This window comes from Rhizopus microsporus (genome assembly GCF_002708625.1).
Source record: "Rhizopus microsporus ATCC 52813 unplaced genomic scaffold scaffold_10, whole genome shotgun sequence".
Lineage (NCBI taxonomy): Eukaryota > Fungi > Mucoromycota > Mucoromycetes > Mucorales > Rhizopodaceae > Rhizopus > Rhizopus microsporus.
The window spans coordinates 873,351-891,527 of NW_019671925.1; the positions used below are offsets into that span (position 1 = coordinate 873,351).

General features: G+C 38.4%; 7 protein-coding genes across 7 annotated transcripts; 3 read left to right on the forward strand and 4 right to left on the reverse strand.

Moving 5' to 3' along the window:
- Positions 1–1,111: 1,111 nt before the first annotated feature.
- RHIMIDRAFT_314031 (exocyst complex subunit Sec15-like protein) lies at positions 1,112–4,321 on the forward strand (the record flags this gene model as incomplete). Its single annotated transcript, XM_023614908.1, has 15 exons — positions 1,112–1,415; positions 1,467–1,586; positions 1,652–1,795; positions 1,843–1,909; positions 1,964–2,063; positions 2,092–2,255; positions 2,311–2,426; positions 2,489–2,770; positions 2,825–2,926; positions 2,978–3,090; positions 3,148–3,283; positions 3,334–3,623; positions 3,676–4,086; positions 4,145–4,228; positions 4,267–4,321. Exons 1-15 carry the CDS (start codon positions 1,146–1,148, stop codon positions 4,319–4,321), a joined length of 2,454 nt encoding a protein of 817 aa, XP_023465599.1. The 5' UTR covers positions 1,112–1,145.
- A 25-nt stretch (positions 4,322–4,346) lies between these two features.
- On the reverse strand, positions 4,347–4,793 carry RHIMIDRAFT_203785 (TPR-like protein; the record flags this gene model as incomplete). The annotated part of the gene is made up of 2 exons (XM_023606713.1): positions 4,347–4,663; positions 4,712–4,793. The coding sequence occupies 2 exons, from the start codon at positions 4,791–4,793 to the stop codon at positions 4,347–4,349; spliced, it is 399 nt and encodes a 132-aa protein (XP_023465600.1).
- Positions 4,794–6,475: 1,682 nt separating this feature from the next.
- On the forward strand, positions 6,476–8,650 carry RHIMIDRAFT_297712 (Dbl homology domain-containing protein; the record flags this gene model as incomplete). The annotated part of the gene is made up of 5 exons (XM_023614283.1): positions 6,476–7,678; positions 7,731–7,835; positions 7,888–8,214; positions 8,268–8,364; positions 8,419–8,650. The coding sequence occupies 5 exons, from the start codon at positions 6,476–6,478 to the stop codon at positions 8,523–8,525; spliced, it is 1,839 nt and encodes a 612-aa protein (XP_023465601.1). The 3' UTR covers positions 8,526–8,650.
- A 37-nt stretch (positions 8,651–8,687) lies between these two features.
- Positions 8,688–11,298, reverse strand: RHIMIDRAFT_244340 (RabGAP/TBC; the record flags this gene model as incomplete). Its single annotated transcript, XM_023610056.1, has 9 exons — positions 8,688–9,746; positions 9,801–10,159; positions 10,210–10,352; positions 10,407–10,531; positions 10,581–10,619; positions 10,672–10,825; positions 10,873–11,061; positions 11,121–11,188; positions 11,239–11,298. 9 exons carry the CDS (start codon positions 11,296–11,298, stop codon positions 8,688–8,690), a joined length of 2,196 nt encoding a protein of 731 aa, XP_023465602.1.
- Positions 11,299–11,727: 429 nt separating this feature from the next.
- RHIMIDRAFT_203905 (metallopeptidase) lies at positions 11,728–14,089 on the reverse strand (the record flags this gene model as incomplete). Its single annotated transcript, XM_023606721.1, has 3 exons — positions 11,728–13,037; positions 13,094–13,592; positions 13,640–14,089. 3 exons carry the CDS (start codon positions 14,087–14,089, stop codon positions 11,728–11,730), a joined length of 2,259 nt encoding a protein of 752 aa, XP_023465603.1.
- Positions 14,090–14,296: 207 nt separating this feature from the next.
- RHIMIDRAFT_238553 (uncharacterized protein) lies at positions 14,297–16,573 on the forward strand (the record flags this gene model as incomplete). The annotated part of the gene is made up of 5 exons (XM_023608990.1): positions 14,297–14,315; positions 14,365–14,454; positions 14,516–14,594; positions 14,645–15,211; positions 15,274–16,573. 5 exons carry the CDS (start codon positions 14,297–14,299, stop codon positions 16,571–16,573), a joined length of 2,055 nt encoding a protein of 684 aa, XP_023465604.1.
- Positions 16,574–16,612: 39 nt separating this feature from the next.
- Positions 16,613–18,137, reverse strand: RHIMIDRAFT_244343 (transferase-domain-containing protein; the record flags this gene model as incomplete). Its single annotated transcript, XM_023610057.1, has 3 exons — positions 16,613–17,039; positions 17,100–17,785; positions 17,832–18,137. 3 exons carry the CDS (start codon positions 18,135–18,137, stop codon positions 16,613–16,615), a joined length of 1,419 nt encoding a protein of 472 aa, XP_023465605.1.
- Between the last annotated feature and the right edge of the window lie 40 nt (positions 18,138–18,177).

Genomic DNA, 18,177 nt, shown 5'->3' on the forward strand with positions numbered 1-18,177 from the left:
AGTAGTCGCAGGCATTAAAGGAAGGTCAGACTATGCACTGTGCGCCCTCAAATAAGTCATAATAGATAAAGCAATGATTTCTATGTGCTCTAAATATCGCAGTACATATTGTTATCTGTAGTACATCCGTTCTCGTACCTACAATCATGTCACCTCTAGAACTACTAATAAGCACCTTGTTTTTGCACAGCCCATCGCATGAGACTCACAAGGGATATAGCAGTCTTTGACCTTTCACAGACTCTGCTTAATGAGGTAGATGATCACAATAACAGAATCTTGTTCATCCCCTCTTTTCCTGGTATTCACGTTGCCCTATGAATATAATGTATTGCTCTGTAAGTATTAACAGTGTTTGGCTGCTAAAAGTGGTGGAATGGTTGATTGTTTATTTCTAGGAATGCATGCTCACTAAACACAAGCACAGTTCCATATGGCTTCTCTTACTAAGATATAATTTTATCTCTTTATGATTTCCTTACGACTGAACATGTAGTCAAGAGCTCTTTGTCAAGCGCTTCCAGTTTTGCCGAAATAATTGTAGAAAAAGACAGTTGAAAAAGTTACAAGGCAAACAGGATCGCATGCTTCGCCAATAGAAGCATTATAACAATTTGTCTTCGCTGTTACCACTTTTCCTCTGTTTCCTTCCGTTTCTCACTCAAGAAGACAGAAAAACAATAAAACAACTCTGGTATTCTATACTCTTTGCATCTTTCTATACTTGCATCTTATATGAGGAAACCCTGCTAGCTTGGGTGGGAGCTAGAAATATTTTCTATACCATGACTGAGTACTATATTCTCTATCATCTTTTCGGCGTAGTTGCAGACAGTCATGCTCCAAACTTTCTTTTGATATTCATCAATATACTAGCGCACGGCTTGGAAATGAATAAGGAAATATATAGATGCCATTAAAGAACAATTTCTTTTCTCATACTGAGTACCAGCTTTTACTGTTAGTATTAAGGGTGATATCATTACGTTTGCAGACTCTTGCCTTTGCCTACAAATTTAGTTTGACAAGGCGAAGTAAATTGTGATTGGATAAATTATGCTTAAGCGTGTTACACTGTCTGATCCATATTGAATTTTAATCATCCACGCTTCTTTTGCACGACACAATTATCCTCTTTATTCTCAATGCCAGGAACGACATCCAACAAGGCAGAGATGGATAAAATAGCAACCTCATTTGACCGGGTGTCTGTTAATGATGCAGAATTACCTTTAGCAGGCACAGATTTGACTTTTTCAGCAGCCTTAGATGATACTGAAAACATTGAACAGCTGGGTCCTGTAATTAAAAATATTATAGAAACAGGAAAACGAACAGCCTTCTTGGACAGCTTAGATGCTCTTATTAGAAAAAAAGACGCTGAAATTGAACGAATGTGTAATATTCATTACCAGGTAAAGCGTCGAACTTTCTTTTTTGATTGAAAACTAACACATTCCGTAAAGGAATTTGTCAGTGCAGTAGACCAACTTCTTAAAGTGAGACAAGGTTCAGTAGAATTGCGTAAAAAACTAACGGATGTGAACCAAGCATTACAAATAAGAGGAACCAAATGGGCTGCGAGGGTTAGTAGAAAGTATAGATCCATTTTAAAAGAAGAGCATAGTTTTCTTAAACTCTTGTCTATTAGAAAAAAGAGCTGACTAATGCTAGGAAGATACAACAAAATATTGAAGATGCTATCGAAGCTTTACAGTCAAGCTTGGTTCTACTTGAATCGGCAAACAAAGTGAACGAACAACTAGACCAAAAGAAATATTATGCAGCACTCAAGGTAAGGAAATCCCGAAAAGATATACATTATAAACTAAAGTCCGGTAGATTCTGAACAACTTACAAGACGATCGGTTGGGGCAAGCGACTCAGTATACCTTTGCTAAAATGTTAGGTGATGATAATGTCTTCAATCGTTAAAACTTGTTTTAACGTTAATATAAATTAGCTCAAGGAGTGCCTATAATGCAAAACACGATCAAAGCTACAGTGACAATGGAGTTAAAAGAATGGCTGGCCAGGCAAGTTCTACTTTTTGCCTTTACCTTGTAAGCTAATGAAAATTTCGCTTTATAGAGTACGTGAAGTATCTAGAGAGATTGGTCAGTTGGCGATGCAACGTATGCAGGAAAGACAGGATCGTTGGAGATCAAGGACATCAGAGAATCCAAGGCTAAAAAACCTTCAGCATCATCAGGTGAACTCTGCGATCGAGATGGTAGTGAATGAGGGACTTGAAAGTATGTACATGAGAAACAGGCTATAGTGATCATTAACCTCGTACTTGGAAAACAGCTAGTATATTGGATGAAGTGAACATAGATTTTGAGCCACTTTATAAATGTATACACGTCTACAGTACCTTAGGGAAGCCAAATGAATTCAAAGCTTCTTACTCAGAAGACAGAAGAGTAAATATCAAAGCAACACATATGCCCAAATCGATACTAAAAGCATACTTTGTATAATATAGGCTCAGGCGAACTTGGCTTTATCAACTCCTATTAACTTGCGTAATGGCAACTTGACCACGTTTGAAACGCTGCTGCAGGATATTGTAGGGTTCTTTATCATAGAGCACATGATATTACATAATACAACAGAGTTTAGAAGCCAAGCAGAAGTAGATGGACTGTGGGAGATGGTTACTGGTAAAGTTATCCTAGTGGTATCAGAAAGTTTGAAGGGCTGTAAAGATCCTGAGCTCTTTTTACGCATTAAATTTTTACTGTTGATGTTTATTCAAACGCTAGAAGTAAGATCATTAACGGCCAAATGTACATAGCTCATAGTTTATGACCATATCCAGGGATTTGATTACTCTGTAAAGCCTTTACAAGAAACACTATTGACACTCTTTCAAAGATATTCAGAACTACTGATTAATCAGTATAGTGAAGTCATGGAAAAGGTATGTGCAATGGTAACGTATGTACTATTTGATCTTATTAGTTTATTGTAGATTGTACAAGAAGATGAATGTATGCCTATGACTGTAGAAAATGAAGATGAACTTAAGGAAGTTATGCAATATACCCGATTCCGACCTGATCGTGAATTTATCAAGAGATATGGGTATGTATTAACTTAAATTTTTAAAAAAAAGAGAGTCTAACAAGTGTCATGTATTAGATTTCCATTAAGGCTGCCATTTTCAAAGGTATTTCCAACATGTTGTCGTGATGTCAGCTTCTTTGTACATCAATTCTATCAATTCGCTGAGGGCTTTTCACAAACGCACGGTGAAATGGATGATATACTGAAAAAGGTACTTTCTATCTGTAACAGAACTTTATTTTTACTCTTGACTTTTCGTAGGCAGTGGACAGTTTACTTATTCAAAAAGTGAATGCTATCCTGCTAAAGAAACTACAATCGACCAATCTATCTCAAATTGTTCAGATCATCATCAACATAGAGTATTTTGAGTCAACTTGCCCAGACTTTGAAATGCTATTGATGGAAACACGATCATTCCACAGGTCTGGACATATACACTTGAAGGCTACCTCGACATTTAAAGAAACGAGAAGAAAGGCAGAGAAACGCGTATTTGAACTGGTAAACTCTAAACTTGATGAATTCTTGGAGTTGTTTGAATATGACTGGTAAGTAATCCATGCTACTGCCCCCTATGAGTATATTAACCACAAAAATAAGGGAGTCTGAAGAGATGCAGAAACAACCGAGTCCAAATTTACAGGACTTGGTTACTTTTTTAACCAATGTGACGAACGCAGCTCTCTTAAATTTACCAGAGACCATCAAGAGCTTACTGTACTTTGATGCATTAGAGCATCTTAGTCAGTCAATGAAAGGGTTGTTGTTGGATACTGATCGACAGCATATGACAGAAATTGCATTAAGTAATTTTGATACTGATGTTCGCTTTGTCGAAGATTTTGTAAATAGTCTAGGCGACCCTACACTAAACGATACCTTCTTGGAGCTCAGACAGCTTCTTGATTTAGCCATACTCAGTGACAATCCTGAAGAGTACTTGACGCCACAGGTCAGAAATCGCAAGTATAATAGGCTTAATAGCCGTGATGTTGTTATTCTGTTTGAAAAGTAGGTCTATGCGTTTTGCCTGATTTACGCAGATTAGCCAATCTATTTTTTTTTTTAGACTCTTGCGTACACCTTTACAGATGCATTCAGTCCTCAGTCAAAAAGAAAGAATGAGAAGGAAAGCTTTGGAGAATGTTGCAAGGTATGTTTAGTTTATGTTATTATGGTCACTCTAATAAGGGGCAATGTAGAGTATTACGTTCAGTACACATCAGTGGTTCACGATAAAGGATGATATAGAAATAAAAGAGTTTATTAAGTTAACTGGTCGTATCTGTAATCTTCTTTTCCAATTTCTTTAATGCTGTTTGAGCCTTATCAATGCCCAATATCTCTGCTCTTTCAAATCTAGTCTTGGCATCATCCAATCTGCCAACTGCTTCATAAACACAAGCTAAATTATACTGAACTTCACCATCCAATGGATTAAAGTTGGAAGCTTGTTCCAAGTGCCTGATCGCTTGCTTTGTATCTCTCAACATCAAGAAAGCAGAGGCAATATTCGTATGAGCATCAGCTGAGTTGGGTGTATATTCAAGTGAACGCTCAAAGGATTGAATGGCATCTTTATACTTGCCTATGTTAAATATTAGAATCTTATTGTGCGGCTAAGGATATACGTTACCCATTTGAAAGTAGCATACACCAATATTAAAATAGCCTGCTCCACTAGGTGCGATCTGAACACTTTTATGATAGCTATTCATCGCCTAATATATTATAAGTTATAGCGAGTTGAACAAGCTTCTATTCTATGTAATTACCATATCTATCGAGCCTTTGCTCAAGTAGTCTGATCCAATTCTAATTTGCTCTTCAGCATCGGCAATGCGATCAAACTTGGGTACATTGACAAAGAAAGCTTATGTGGAATTAGGTAATAATGACAAACAATAACCAAAAAAGACTTACTTCTTTTCTGAGTGCATACGACTGAAGGAGTGAATAGTTTTTGTCGAGAAATTAGGTTGCGATTAACCAAACGACGGCTTTGAACGAGAAGTTTATTGTACACGCTTGCCATTTTAAAATAATATCCGTGGTGTAAGCCATGTAGTTGCTGTTTCCAAAATAAGCGTGAAGCGGGCTTTTAAAAAGTATAAAATTGATTTGCAGAGAGAGGGTGTTCTGCCTTCACCCCAGATCAGTTTGGAAATAAGTATCTAATTTTAGAGTTGTAGGCACTGTCGAGAAGATAAAGCTTTTTTTTAAAAAAAATCAATTTAAATTCACTGTGTGTCTTTGCTAAAGAATACTCATGTCCTTCCAGAAATAATTGATATCATCATATGTATTTACTAGAGTTGATGAGCATGACCGGATAGATGGAGGTAAATATGCAAAAGAAGAATAAAAGTTGTTAGTATGGGTACGACATTATGGAAATAGAAAGAGTGGAAACGGAATGAGAAAGTGTGGTACGAAGCTGTTGATATGAGGTTTGAGCTCTGGTTGATTTCTCCTCAATAGTGATTGACACCATATTTATCATGACAAGCGAGAGTTCAATGCGTGACTGTAGAGAGAGAGAGAGAAAATCTTTTGGTGATAGAAGTAAGACACTCAAGTGTGAAGATCAGGATCAGATGTCGCTTTGGTACGACAATTATCAAACTGTCAAATAAGAGATTTCAGTCTTCCGCGTTTATATTCAAACAATAAACATGTGTGGAATTCCGAACATAGGCAAAGTTCCTGTAAGCGTACAGCAGATTGCTTCCTTGCTGGACTGCTTCAAGTCGGTCGTACTCCGAATGCTTTCATAAGTCCTCTTACTGAACAGGGTTAAGTAATGATAGAGTTACGTGAAATGAATAAACTCGGTTTTGTATTTTTCTATCTTCATAATCTTAAATAAATCGAAATAGACAAAGGATGTCAAGTAATAAATGAACACAACTACTTATTTCTAATCAAGGGTGTAACGTTATGAATGCTTGAGCGTACCATTATTGCCATGCAAAACAAAACGTCAAAAGCACTAACCAAAAAGGAGAACGGTACTACACTAAGCCTGCGCTGTTTAATCCCTATTTAGTAAATATAAAAGAGCACACGCCTCGCGGAATTCCAACAGATGGAGGGTTTTTTAAACATGAATTGTAAGGAAACGGAGTCATCTTAGTGGCTTGTTACAGATCTAGCGCTCGGATGATATCATAGACTTAAATTAAGCGCGTTCATTCTTTAGAATGATGTGTATTTACGCAATTAAGAGAACAATAGAATGTCTAAAGAAATTTTAATGTTACGCAAATGCGTGATTGAAGTGGCGAAATTGGTTGCAAAACATCAGTGGCAAAATAGAAACAAAAGGAAATTTTTCTTTCTAAAGATTTCCTCTTTTTTTCTTTGCTTTTTTTTCTTTATATCTCGTGTACTTGTTTGAATGGTGAAAAAAAGAAACCAACACCTTCAAATAGACACACACGCTCCTTCCACACTAAGCAATGTTAAAGAGGATACCGTATTAGAAAACTTTGATCATGGCTGGAATCCCTTATTCTCCTTCACGCCTATTAATAAAGAAACAAAAAGATATTCTACTTCAATCATTCACTCGGCAGTTGAACAGAGACAGTTTGACGTCAAAAGAAGTCATCATCGTTCAGCAAGTGCGGATAATGAATTGGCCAGTAGTCTGCCACGAGTATCCTCTGTTCCCGAATTAAACCAGACTTCCATAAAGCCTCTTACGAAAAACGCAAGCCAGAGAAAGCGGTGGTTTCAACTACCTAGGATGACGTTAAAGAGAAATCCATCGACGCCTGTTCGTCGAATGGACAGTGGAACAAAAATAGCAGCCATTGAGCCGCCTGAACCACCACCAAGGCTCTTGTTCAACCTCCAGTGGTCTTCGGAATATATGGCAGCGTCACCTCTGATATGGAATAGTGATGATAATAGTAGTAATAGCATAAGCACACCGACATCACCAACAATAAGCAGAAAATCTTCAAAAATTGAAATCGAATTTTCAGATTGTTTATTGAATAGCCCTGATCGCGTTACCATATCACAGCAGCTAGATACTGCATTCATAAATCGTCGTCTAAGCTGCCCTGTCTATGATCAAACAATAGAAACAAGCCAAGAAAGCGCTGCCAAAGACGATAGTACTGTATACTCTCATCCAAAACGCTTATCCTTACTGTCAAAAGCAAAAACCATGATCGATTCGAGCACATCAAATCATTCCTGCAGCACTACAAACGTTCGACTGTTTTCAAAGAGCTGCCCTCGCTCATTAACTCAACAAAGACCAAGACTAAAAAAGACAAGTGACATTAGCAACAGCAACAGTAGTAGCAGTAGTAGTATCCACTCTCTCATCGCGTCCTCTACCACGTCAATTTCTTCATCAAGCTCTGGTCCGGCAACTCCCGACAATGAATGCCATCTAGGTAGTGTGCTTACACCCAATGCGAGCAAGTGCATCATTAATTTTGGCAATATCAAACCAAGAAGCTTTAAAATGAAGCGTCGGTGTAACCCAAAGCAGGAGTTAAAAGCGTTATCTCTATGGCAACAGGAGTTGATAAAAGCCCTTGAACCAGACAGGTACACATTACCGAAAATAGATGTTAATATGGTAACCTTTAGCGGAGTCAAAATGAACCATCATCTCACCATTGTTGCTATAGTTTTCTGATAAAAGGGAAAGATACTCTCAAACCAGAAAGTTTATCCTTCGCGAATTCTATACAACAGAAGTCAATTTTTGGAATCAATTAAACTATGCAAAAGTGGTAATTAAACACGACTGTATTAAAAAATGCAATGCTCATGGTTACACTGTAGATGTTTTGTGATCCACTCGTAGATGCATTAGAAAGAAATATTTCGCTTGTAAAGCCGGCTGATATTGACTTGTTTGCAAACCTTGAAGACTTGATGAAATTCTCACTTACGCTCATTTATCGTCTAAGAAAGTTAGAGCTTGAACAAAGAAGTAAAAATAGCTCAAGAAGCAATGTTTGGCCTATATCCGACATTAACGTAGGGTCTGTGCTACGTGATATGGCTGAGTTAATGGTAGTCTTCTTACGGTGTGCCTTGGACTATAGAGCCAATAGAGAACTGATTGACAAGAAGCATCAGCATAAAGTATATACAGTATACAAGGAGGTAAAGTAATTAAGTTCTCATTTAAACCGCGTTTCTTAACTGGTTGGGCGTAGAAACTCGCATTAAGGAAAGAGACACGTCAATTTACTTTTGAAGATTATCTGATTATTCCCATTCAACGTATTACCCGTTATGGTCTTTTGCTTGCAGGTACGTCAGATTATGTGTCTCTGAATCATAACGACTAACAATGCCTTTAATAAGACTTGGAAAAACATACTGAAGCTTCTCATCCTGATTACGAAGATATCAGAATATCTCGTAAAATTGTTCAAAGTCTAGCATCCACTATGAATCTCGTACAAAAATAGACAACCCATTTGTAATGAGAACAGCATGTAAAAATAACTGCATTATTTCCTTTATCATTTCATTCTTCACTTCCTTCAATGAAAAATACCAACACCCTCTTTACCTTCCTTTTATACTTTGTAATGTAATAATTAATAAATAGTTTCAAATAAAACCGGCTTTTATTGTGAAACGGTATCAAACTCATACGTCTTGCGATTATCAACATTTTTAGCGTCCAATGGATCAATCGTACTACCTGTGGCCGAGACAGCCTTGTTGATTATAAAACTACTACGCTTCCTAGTCAACATCTTGGGCGTTTCTTGCGCTGTTTTGGCATTTGGTTGAGAATCATTTTCCTCTGAGAGTATCCATTTTAGCTTAGAATTAGTTGAAGACTTGGGACTGTGTAGTTGAAGATCTGGATCGGACAGCAAGTCTTCAATTCGATACTTCACTGCAGGCTTAGGTGGTGTTGGGTTTGTTGGGACATACTTGACTGGGACCTGAGGCAGTTTACTCTCAAAGAATACTGACGATGGTCTTTTAGCTAGTGGTGGTAGCGGTTTGCTCTTTTCGTATTCGAGTTTCTTGTCAGCTTGCTTTGATTTTGTTGCCTGTTCCTTTTGTGCCTCTTCAAATGCTGACTCTGCTTCTTTGCTTTCAACAATATGCCAATCATCTTCGTTATTTTCTGTGAGGTTATTAAGCTTCATGACGCTAGCATCAAAGTATGGCTGTTTGCCAAGCAGAACGTCGCGTACGTGTTTAAGACCAGCTAATGCCATGACGACGCTTGCCTCATCCTTTATACGATCACCACCCGCATGCCCTTTGCTGTCTTCAGTATCTGTCGATACTTGTTTATTTTCTTCAGTACCCCGTTCTTCTGGTGTATGATCGTCATCCTTTGTTTCTTCAGTATGCTCTTTCGATTGCACAGTAGGTTCCTGCTGAGTCATGGGTGGTTCCTCGCCTTCAGCTGGAACAGGTGGGAAAATCTCTTTTTCCAGCATAGATATACAGGTTGCTACTAATTCGCCCATTTGCTTATTCATATTGATAAGCTTTGAAGGAGAAGTCTGATTCTTTGCCGTTTTATTAGATGCCGTGCTGCTTTCAAACTTTACGTTCGACTTCGGAATTACTCGATCAATATTTGAAGGAAAATCTGAGGTTACAGTCGATCTTCTTGAGCCTCCTACAGTCGATGGGTCTCCAAAGCTATTAACATTATTCTGCGGGGCACCATGAGAAAATTTGCTTTACTTTCATATTTTATCATTCTGTACCTGAAAAGTTTCCATCACACCAGCGATAGCCTTATTGATATCTCTAAATTGAGGATTCTTCATCATATTAGTGGTAATCCTTGAAAAGCCATTGTCGCCGCTTGTTCCAGATGAGCGTCTGTGATGAGAAGCTCTCTGCTGCCTAGTCTGATCATGGGACTGGAGTACAATACCATCGTAAAGCGAAGAACGAGGTTCTTTACCGGATCTAACGTCCATTTGTTGAAGAATGTGTAATGCTCCATCCTGTGTCAAGTTTTCTTGTAGATATTTGGCTTGCTCAACAAGTGTCGCAGGCTTTGAGACTGGCGATGGTCTCATGAGCATACTAAGACATTCAGCGTAGTCTTTTTGTAGCACTAATCAAGCCTATTAGACAAGTATTTCTCTTTTTTTATTTACAGCTTACGTTGATCTCGCATGCGTAAGAGCATAACAAGGCAAATGTATTCAACTATTTGAAATGTTGGATCTTGTGCAAAAATAGCATCCCACAGTTTCAACAGTTCGTACATATCAAACTCTCTTCCAAAAAGTAAACGAATCCAACGACTACAGAGCTTGAATGAATTGTATGGTCGTACTAGCCATAGTTTGAATACTTACAGTCCATATAGTTGTGGTTCAATGCCGAAATCTTGCAAATGTTTATATAATAGCGGATCTACGGTATGCAAATACTGGTGATGTATACGGTGACAGATGACGACTACCGGGTTTAACCGAGCAGTCTAATAAGTGTGTTAGTTTTATTTGGTAACGTTTATGTTCTTTTGATACCTCATTAAGTTTGGGTATATTATCTGGAAGGATATCAATCTAGAAATAAGTTTAATAGACTTGTAAGTTATTCGTATGTTTTGGGCCTAACCTTTGATTTGTTCTGAGAAGGCCTTTCTGGTGCACGTTCATTATTAAACTCATACCATGACTTTCCATACTTCATCACTTTCTCAAATAGAATAAAGGCATCATGTTCTATATAAGCTGAATCCAGTGTTTGTGCTATGATTTTGTCTGTTGGTCTGTCTTGATGTTAGCCCTGTTGAATCATATGATCTGCACAACTTACTCTAGAATGTTTTGGTCCATCTCAATTGTGTCTAAGCATTCTGTTGCGATTACCCAATAGATGGGAGCTAGTAATTCATGCATGCCTTGTCTGTAAGATATGTCTCGATTAAGCTTGCAATAAATGAACAGGATATCAGTCAAACATTGTTGTACTTTGCTTGATCTAAAGAAATCAACATCGGGAAAGCTATAAACTTGGTTAGAGAACAGAACATTTTGTGTATATAGCAGCATTTTATATTTTACGTGCGTTCCACATCTTGGCGTATCACCTTTCTAATTTCAGTATCAGCAAAATATTGTTGCCATGGATTCTACGAACAAATAAATAAACCATCTTTATGCATAAATATAATTTGCATACAGCTTCACTAAGAGCAAGCGGATTATTATCAGAAAGGTCCTCTTCTCCTTTTTGATTCATCTTTTCTGCTGGTTCGTCAATACATTCCCTTTTCAAGTCTGTATATCTTTGACGCTGCTCTAAAAATATGGATGGCCACGTCGTAATATCTAGTGTTGGCAAATAACCAAGAAATACCTATTTATACTTTAGTACATGCCCTCTCCCCTCAATTTAGTTTACTAAACCTTCCAGCAGACTGAACGTAGACCATTCTGACAAACAGTACCACTGATGGCACGATGTCGAAGTGAGTTTAATGACAAGTTTGGATCACTAAATATGGTGACCCATTGCTTTCTATTGAACCGTATTACTAAAAGCAACTTTATGCATTGCCTTTGACTACCTTCTATTTTCAAGTGTATCAGTCATTAAAGTAAGAAAAGACTCCAAAAAACAAAAAAAAAATGAAATAAGCTGACTTTTATGCCTAAACCTTATTTTATTTTACACATCAACACCCCAATCTCCTACAGTCTTCATAGCCACCTCATCACCGTTAACTATCTTTGAAGCGTCCTCTTCTTCCAGCACATCTGCTATACACTTCCACGGGTCTCTAGAGCCTCCCCATTCGAGCACACCTTTCCTAAACGCTTGTCCATTTTCTCTGTCTAAAGGATTTTCTTTAAAGTTTGTTTCCCAAACTTTTCTTGCCAATGCTCTATCAAAGAGATAAGAGTAGTAATTGGCTGCATATCCAAACAAGTGATGAAATTGAACAGGCCACATTGCTGAGGCAACGCTCGGGAAGAGTCCTACTGAGTCTTGGAGTTGATGCCACTCTTTAACGCTAGAGAAGTTGTCGGATTTGGCTATTGAGGAGTGGTATCTTTGGTCTACTAATGCCATCAAAATCTGACTATTAAGTTCAATGCCATTAAATGACTTCCGTTGTTTCAAAAAGGATTCTATGCTCGCAGGTGATCCTACAGCAGTATTTGGGTCATCCATAAACAATGACAGCACCTTTGGATGCCAAATAAAGTGCTCCATAAGGATAGATGGGAGTTCTACAAAATCAGTTGCACAGCGGGTACCTGCTACATTATGGAAATCTGTACGACCCAGCATAGAATGCATTGCATGTCCCATTTCATGAAACAATGTTTCAATTTCATACATTGATAAGTAAGCAGGCTGGTTACGACTTTTTAAAGAAAAGCTACATGACAACGCAATCACTGGTAGTTGATATAGTCCGTCTCTTCCTTGAACACGTTCTGCAGGCTGTACAATAGGGGGTAGAAAGTTGGCTTCATCAACATTTCGATTAGGAAAGGCGAATCGGACATCATTTTCAGAGTCATCGTCATCTACTCTTCTGGATGTTCGGATTGTATAGTGTGCAGCGCCAGGAGGCTTGCCTGCACGAGAAAATAAATCGCAGTAGATGACACCAATCTTGCCTTCATTTTCACATACAACATTTAGCTTTCGAACTTGATCGTGCCATGATTCACCTGATCTCATCGGGGCATACTCAAATCTGACACCGTATAGAGAATCAAATAGGCGTGAAAGGCCTCGTATGACAGAACCTACAGTGAAGTATGGCAAATGATGGTTTACAGATCCATTCTGGGTCTCTTCTACACCACATAAATGCATATAATAGTCACGGTCCCAAGCATTGACTACAGGTGCTGAAGCAAGGTTCAGCTCTCGTTGTTTTGCGTATTGCAACAATTGCATGTCTCTTTTAAATAAAGAACTTTGATGCTCGGATAATTTTCTGAGAAACGCCTCCACATGTTCTGTATTCATCCATCTGTTGGTTATTGGCAATATTACTTTTCTTTTTTTTCTTTACCTGGGCTTTTTGCCATCCTGTCTTGTAGTTGTAACTCGGCAAATGAACTTTTTCCGACCAAAACTGCAAGCTCAGCTCTCGTTTTTAGCATTTGCTCTAAAACTGCAATACTCTCTTTTGTAGCGGTGTGGACTGATTCATATACTTGTTTACGTAATTGTTCATTACTGGCATACTTTAGTATCAATTGGGCTTCAGATGAATCGGTTGGTATATGAGCGTATCCATTTTTGATAGTCACAGATGAATCTGATAAATGCAATCGTCCTAATGCTGCCAGTGGTATCTTCACTTCCCGAATAGCTCGAGGATTTTGCTGCATGAACTCTCGTCCCAAATGAATGATTCGATCTGATAAATCGACAAATTCTTTACGTTTTTGGATAGGTAAATGTATACCAGACTTTTCAAAGTCATGTAAAAGTACTATAGCTGACATGTATTCATCGGCAGTAAAGTGTTTTACAATTTGCTCATCGGCCAGGGCTTCAGAAAGAACCTAGTATATCATTAGCTAGGTATCAATTGATGGGATGATAGAGTTACCTTATGTAGCCTGGTATCTGTGTTAAGTACATTCATGTACGAATAGAGTTGACTATATGCTTGATGCACAGATTCCCGAATGTTATTATCAGGATGGGCGTGTCTAACAAACTCTGCTACATCAATAACACTACACAAGGTATCAGACAAGCGATCCAAATGTTTAACAACTTTTCTCATTTCCTCGGCACCGTTAGAAGGAGCATTACATATTCTTTCAACCAATATTTGAGATCGCTGTATTGCTTGTTGTGCTGCAAATTGAATTCCGTGTATATCCGAAAAGTGTGGATGTCCACATACACCAACTGATTCGGTTGTACTCTTGTTTGAAAGTTGCTTCCACACTTGTTGATCGTCAAACACCAGACAGAGGTGATTGTCTGATTTACGTTTAGGCTGAGAATAGACAGGGCTGGCAGCATTTCTTGACTGAATTGAATGATTCATTCGTCTTGCATAAGATACCCGTTGTCTCTCATTTGTCCATGCTTGTCGTAAGAAGGATCGTTTGGCCAAATGGATCATGTTGAAAAAGAGGGAATGGCATTTTTTTAGCTTGCAGGGCAAAAAGATAGAGCTATGAAACCCCGACGTAGAATTGGTTTTTAACCTTTTTCTTCATTTCTTTTCTTTCCTCGAGTTTTATTTATTATTATGGCAGGACCATCGAAAGGTAGGTTCACTTGTTAACTAGGATGTAGCTTGTTTAACTTTGCTTAAAGGAATTCGTTTGAGCTTTCTTACTCAAGCTGATCAGAGCAAGTATGAGATGGTGTTCTCTCAAGCGTCTGGTGGGAATGACATATTAACGGGTATATGTTATATAGACATCATCATTTATAGTCATGCTAATGTATATCCCTTCCTTACTAGCTGCTATTGCCAAAGAAGTTCTTTCAAAGTCAAATGTTGGAAATGAGAACCTCGCACATATTTGGTACAAGACTTATTTGTACATTTATATAAAACAACAGAATGACTGAATACACACCTTTTTTGTAGGGATTTGTCCAACGTTACAAATGAACCTCAACTTACCTTTCCAGAATTTGCAGTCGCCATGTATCTTACCGCATTAAAGATGACAGGTGTTGACATACCTTCTAAACTACCAGACGAAGTACGACAGGAAATTATTAATGCAGTCTTTACTATCAAAAGCAATAATCAAAGTTTAGCTCTTATGCAGCAACAGCAACCTACAAGCACTCTATCCAACACTATTCATGCTCATCCAACAGGCATGCCTGTGAACCAGACAACAACAGGCTTCCAATTGAACCCACAAATGGGTCCACAAATAGCCATGCCTACAGGTATGGCAGGAAACAATATGGACTTTACAAGTCGAATGATGCCACAGACTGGATCGTACAGAGAACCACCACAATTTCAAAGTTTATCGAGCAACATCAAGATCCCATGGGCTGTTACTGCTGAAGAGAAGAAGCAATATACAAAGGTATTTAAGGCTTGGGATACTGAAAACAAGGGCACTTTATCTGGCGAAAAAGCAAAAGAGATCTTTTCACAGTCTGGATTACCTCAGAATATACTCATGCAAATATGGTAAAGACAAGCGTAGGGATCAAGTGTTTACTTTGCTAATTGCTCCCCCTTGCATCCATTAGGAACTTGGCAGATCCAAATAATCAAGGAAAACTCAACGTGGATGAATTTGCAGTTGCAATGCATCTTATCTACCGCAAACTAAATGGATATAATGTTCCTGAAACTTTACCCCCAGAGCTTATACCACCTTCTACCCGCGATCTTAAAGAGAGTGTAAGTAAATTAAAGCAGACAATATTGGATGACATTGCCAAGAAGAGATACATATCCAACTTTAGCTCTTCACCTTCTTCACTTTCCCCTCCTACACCACAATATAAATCTCGATCCACCAGTCCGGCTCGTGGTACAATAAAGAAGAAGGATAGTGAAGATGATGATAACGAGGTTGGATACGTTTCTAGTGCGCGTCGTATGGGCCCTGATAGAACTCGCACACGTGACAACTTGATGAATAAACCTGCGACAAATACAAGCTATGGGTACCGTGGCAAAACAACTAGAATTTTTGAATTAAGAAAAGAAATAGAAGAAAACAAAAGGCAGTTACAGAAACTAGAAGAAGAAGCTAAACCCAAAGTTGCAGCACCTTACAATGACCTATCTGCATTAGACAAGAAAAACATTGACAGTCTCAAAGATAGAATACGAGAACTGCAGAGAGAAATTTCGAAATCAGGCAATGAACATGGACGCGATGCATGGGGAGTCTACATAGAAAAGACGGCGGAACTATCCGGTATTGCCGAAGAAGAAAGATTATTAGTAGATGAAATCGAATACATGCTAGATATTACTCTGAAAGGACTGCTAGACCAAGTAGATGAAACAGAGGATGACTTGATGAATAAAAAGATACAAGCAGCAAACCAAAAAGCGACAGGCAATAACAGTAACAGCTTGACAGATATACCCTTGGATATCGTTGGCACTGGACCAAATGGTGAAATCACAGAGGCTGACCGAATTCGAGCAAAGGCAAAAGCGATGGTGGCTGCTCGTATGGGCAAGATAACAGGAAAGTCAGGCAACACGACAGCATCTAATGTAAAAGCAGAAATTGAAAAGATAAAGCAAGAAAGAGATGAATTCAGACTATATGTTGATTCCATCAAAGATAGTCTTGGAGAAGCCAGACAAGCAGTAAAAGCTATCGGATTGGAGATGAGCATGATCGGCTTAGATATTCGAAAACAAGATCAAGATCAAAAGAGAATTGAAGAGCGTGCACGATTCGAATATGGTGAAAGCGTGGCGAAGGACTTGAAGGAGTTTATTTCGGAATTGAGTTACGATGCTGCATTAGCAAAAGCACCAGAGATTGATCCTACCTTTGAATCAAGATTCCCAGAATTTTAAATATAATTTTTTGTAAGCAATAGATTGTCTATTTTATTTTTAATACAAAATCTTGTTTGCATATTTCACTACGTCTGGATCCTTTATAAAGCGACTTATGGATCCAACATCCATCTGTAACTGAACATCATATACAGCTCCATCTGCATCATCTCCTCTGCCAATCATAATGAGACAACCATTTCCTCCGGAGGTAATGTAGCCTCTCGCACGATCAGGGCAACCAAAACCAAAGTCAAGTTTGCAAAAGGGCAGCACGGAGAGATCATTGACCGTGGTTTGATGTTCTGAATTTGGTTTGTAAGATAGATAATTGACAGACATGTCTTCATGAAGAGTGTATAGTTTGCTAATACCATGAAACAAGGACGATTGAAGACTACTGACAAATTGGCGGAGAGATGTTGCCGTACTAACCAACGAAGTTCCATTGACTTCTCTAAGACTTGTCTTGAATGTTCGAGATCTATAATTGATAAACAGATTAGTTACTATATATCCAAAATCTGTTTAGGAGAGCGTTTACATCATCCAATTGCCAAAGTAGTAACTCATTCCCTTGTGGTTTTTCATCCTTGATCGACCGTTCATCGATATGATCATTCTCATTTCATCATCCTCTAGTACGTCACGACTTCTTATGATCGCTCTAAACAGCATTGCAAATAAAGCATCTTTGGTTGATAACCAATGCTTATTTGCGATCATTTCTGGAGTATGTGCATCCTTTTTACAGGCTTGAAGTCCTGAAGAGTGAAATTCCAAAATGATGCTCTTCAACGGCTTGGGATCCTTTGGACCTTGTCTAGCAAATTTTAACAGAGAGGATTCAAAGTTGGATGAATAAAGTGGCTTGTGCTTCATACTGTGATGTTCTGATCGATAATGCTCCAGCGCCTCATCCGTAATGACTGTATCTTCGGGGAAAGCGACCAGGCTGCGATCAAATGTTGCTGGTGTGTACTGTGTATTTCTGGCCTTTTTTGACCATGCATCCAGAAAAAAAGCAATAGAGTACATGTCGGCTACTTTATGAAGGACCATGAGACCTAAAGCAACACCGCCATCCGTGAATCTTGTTACTTGGACGGCAAATAAAGGATCTTGAGGTGAAGAGTAAAAGTGAATAGGGAACATTCGATGGTAATCCATTTGGCTGGGAAGATATCCGCTTTTTTTAAAGTCTTTCAAATCACAGGGATATTCTGCCTCCTATTTGACAGTAAGATACTTATTAATAGACACTAAAGATACTTACTACAAACAAGACACCTTCATCATTGTTATCAATAGCGTCAATACCATTACCAACGTCTATTAATCTTCCGGCTAACGGGTAGAAGTCGACAAGTGTTTCGGACAAGGAAGATTTCAAAATGGCTGTATTCATAAAGTTTGGATCTCGATAATCATTTGTATAGAATAACAAAAGAGGCATATAAGTCGCAAACATGACAACGTCCCAATCGGATAATTCAGTACGTCCTCTGATAAAAGGTGTTGGTATGGAAGGCTTAGCCCAAGAACGAGAAGTGACCTGCACGCGAGCTAATTGCTGTACCATGGTGTTATATTCAAAGATAAAAGAAAAAGAGAGAAAATAG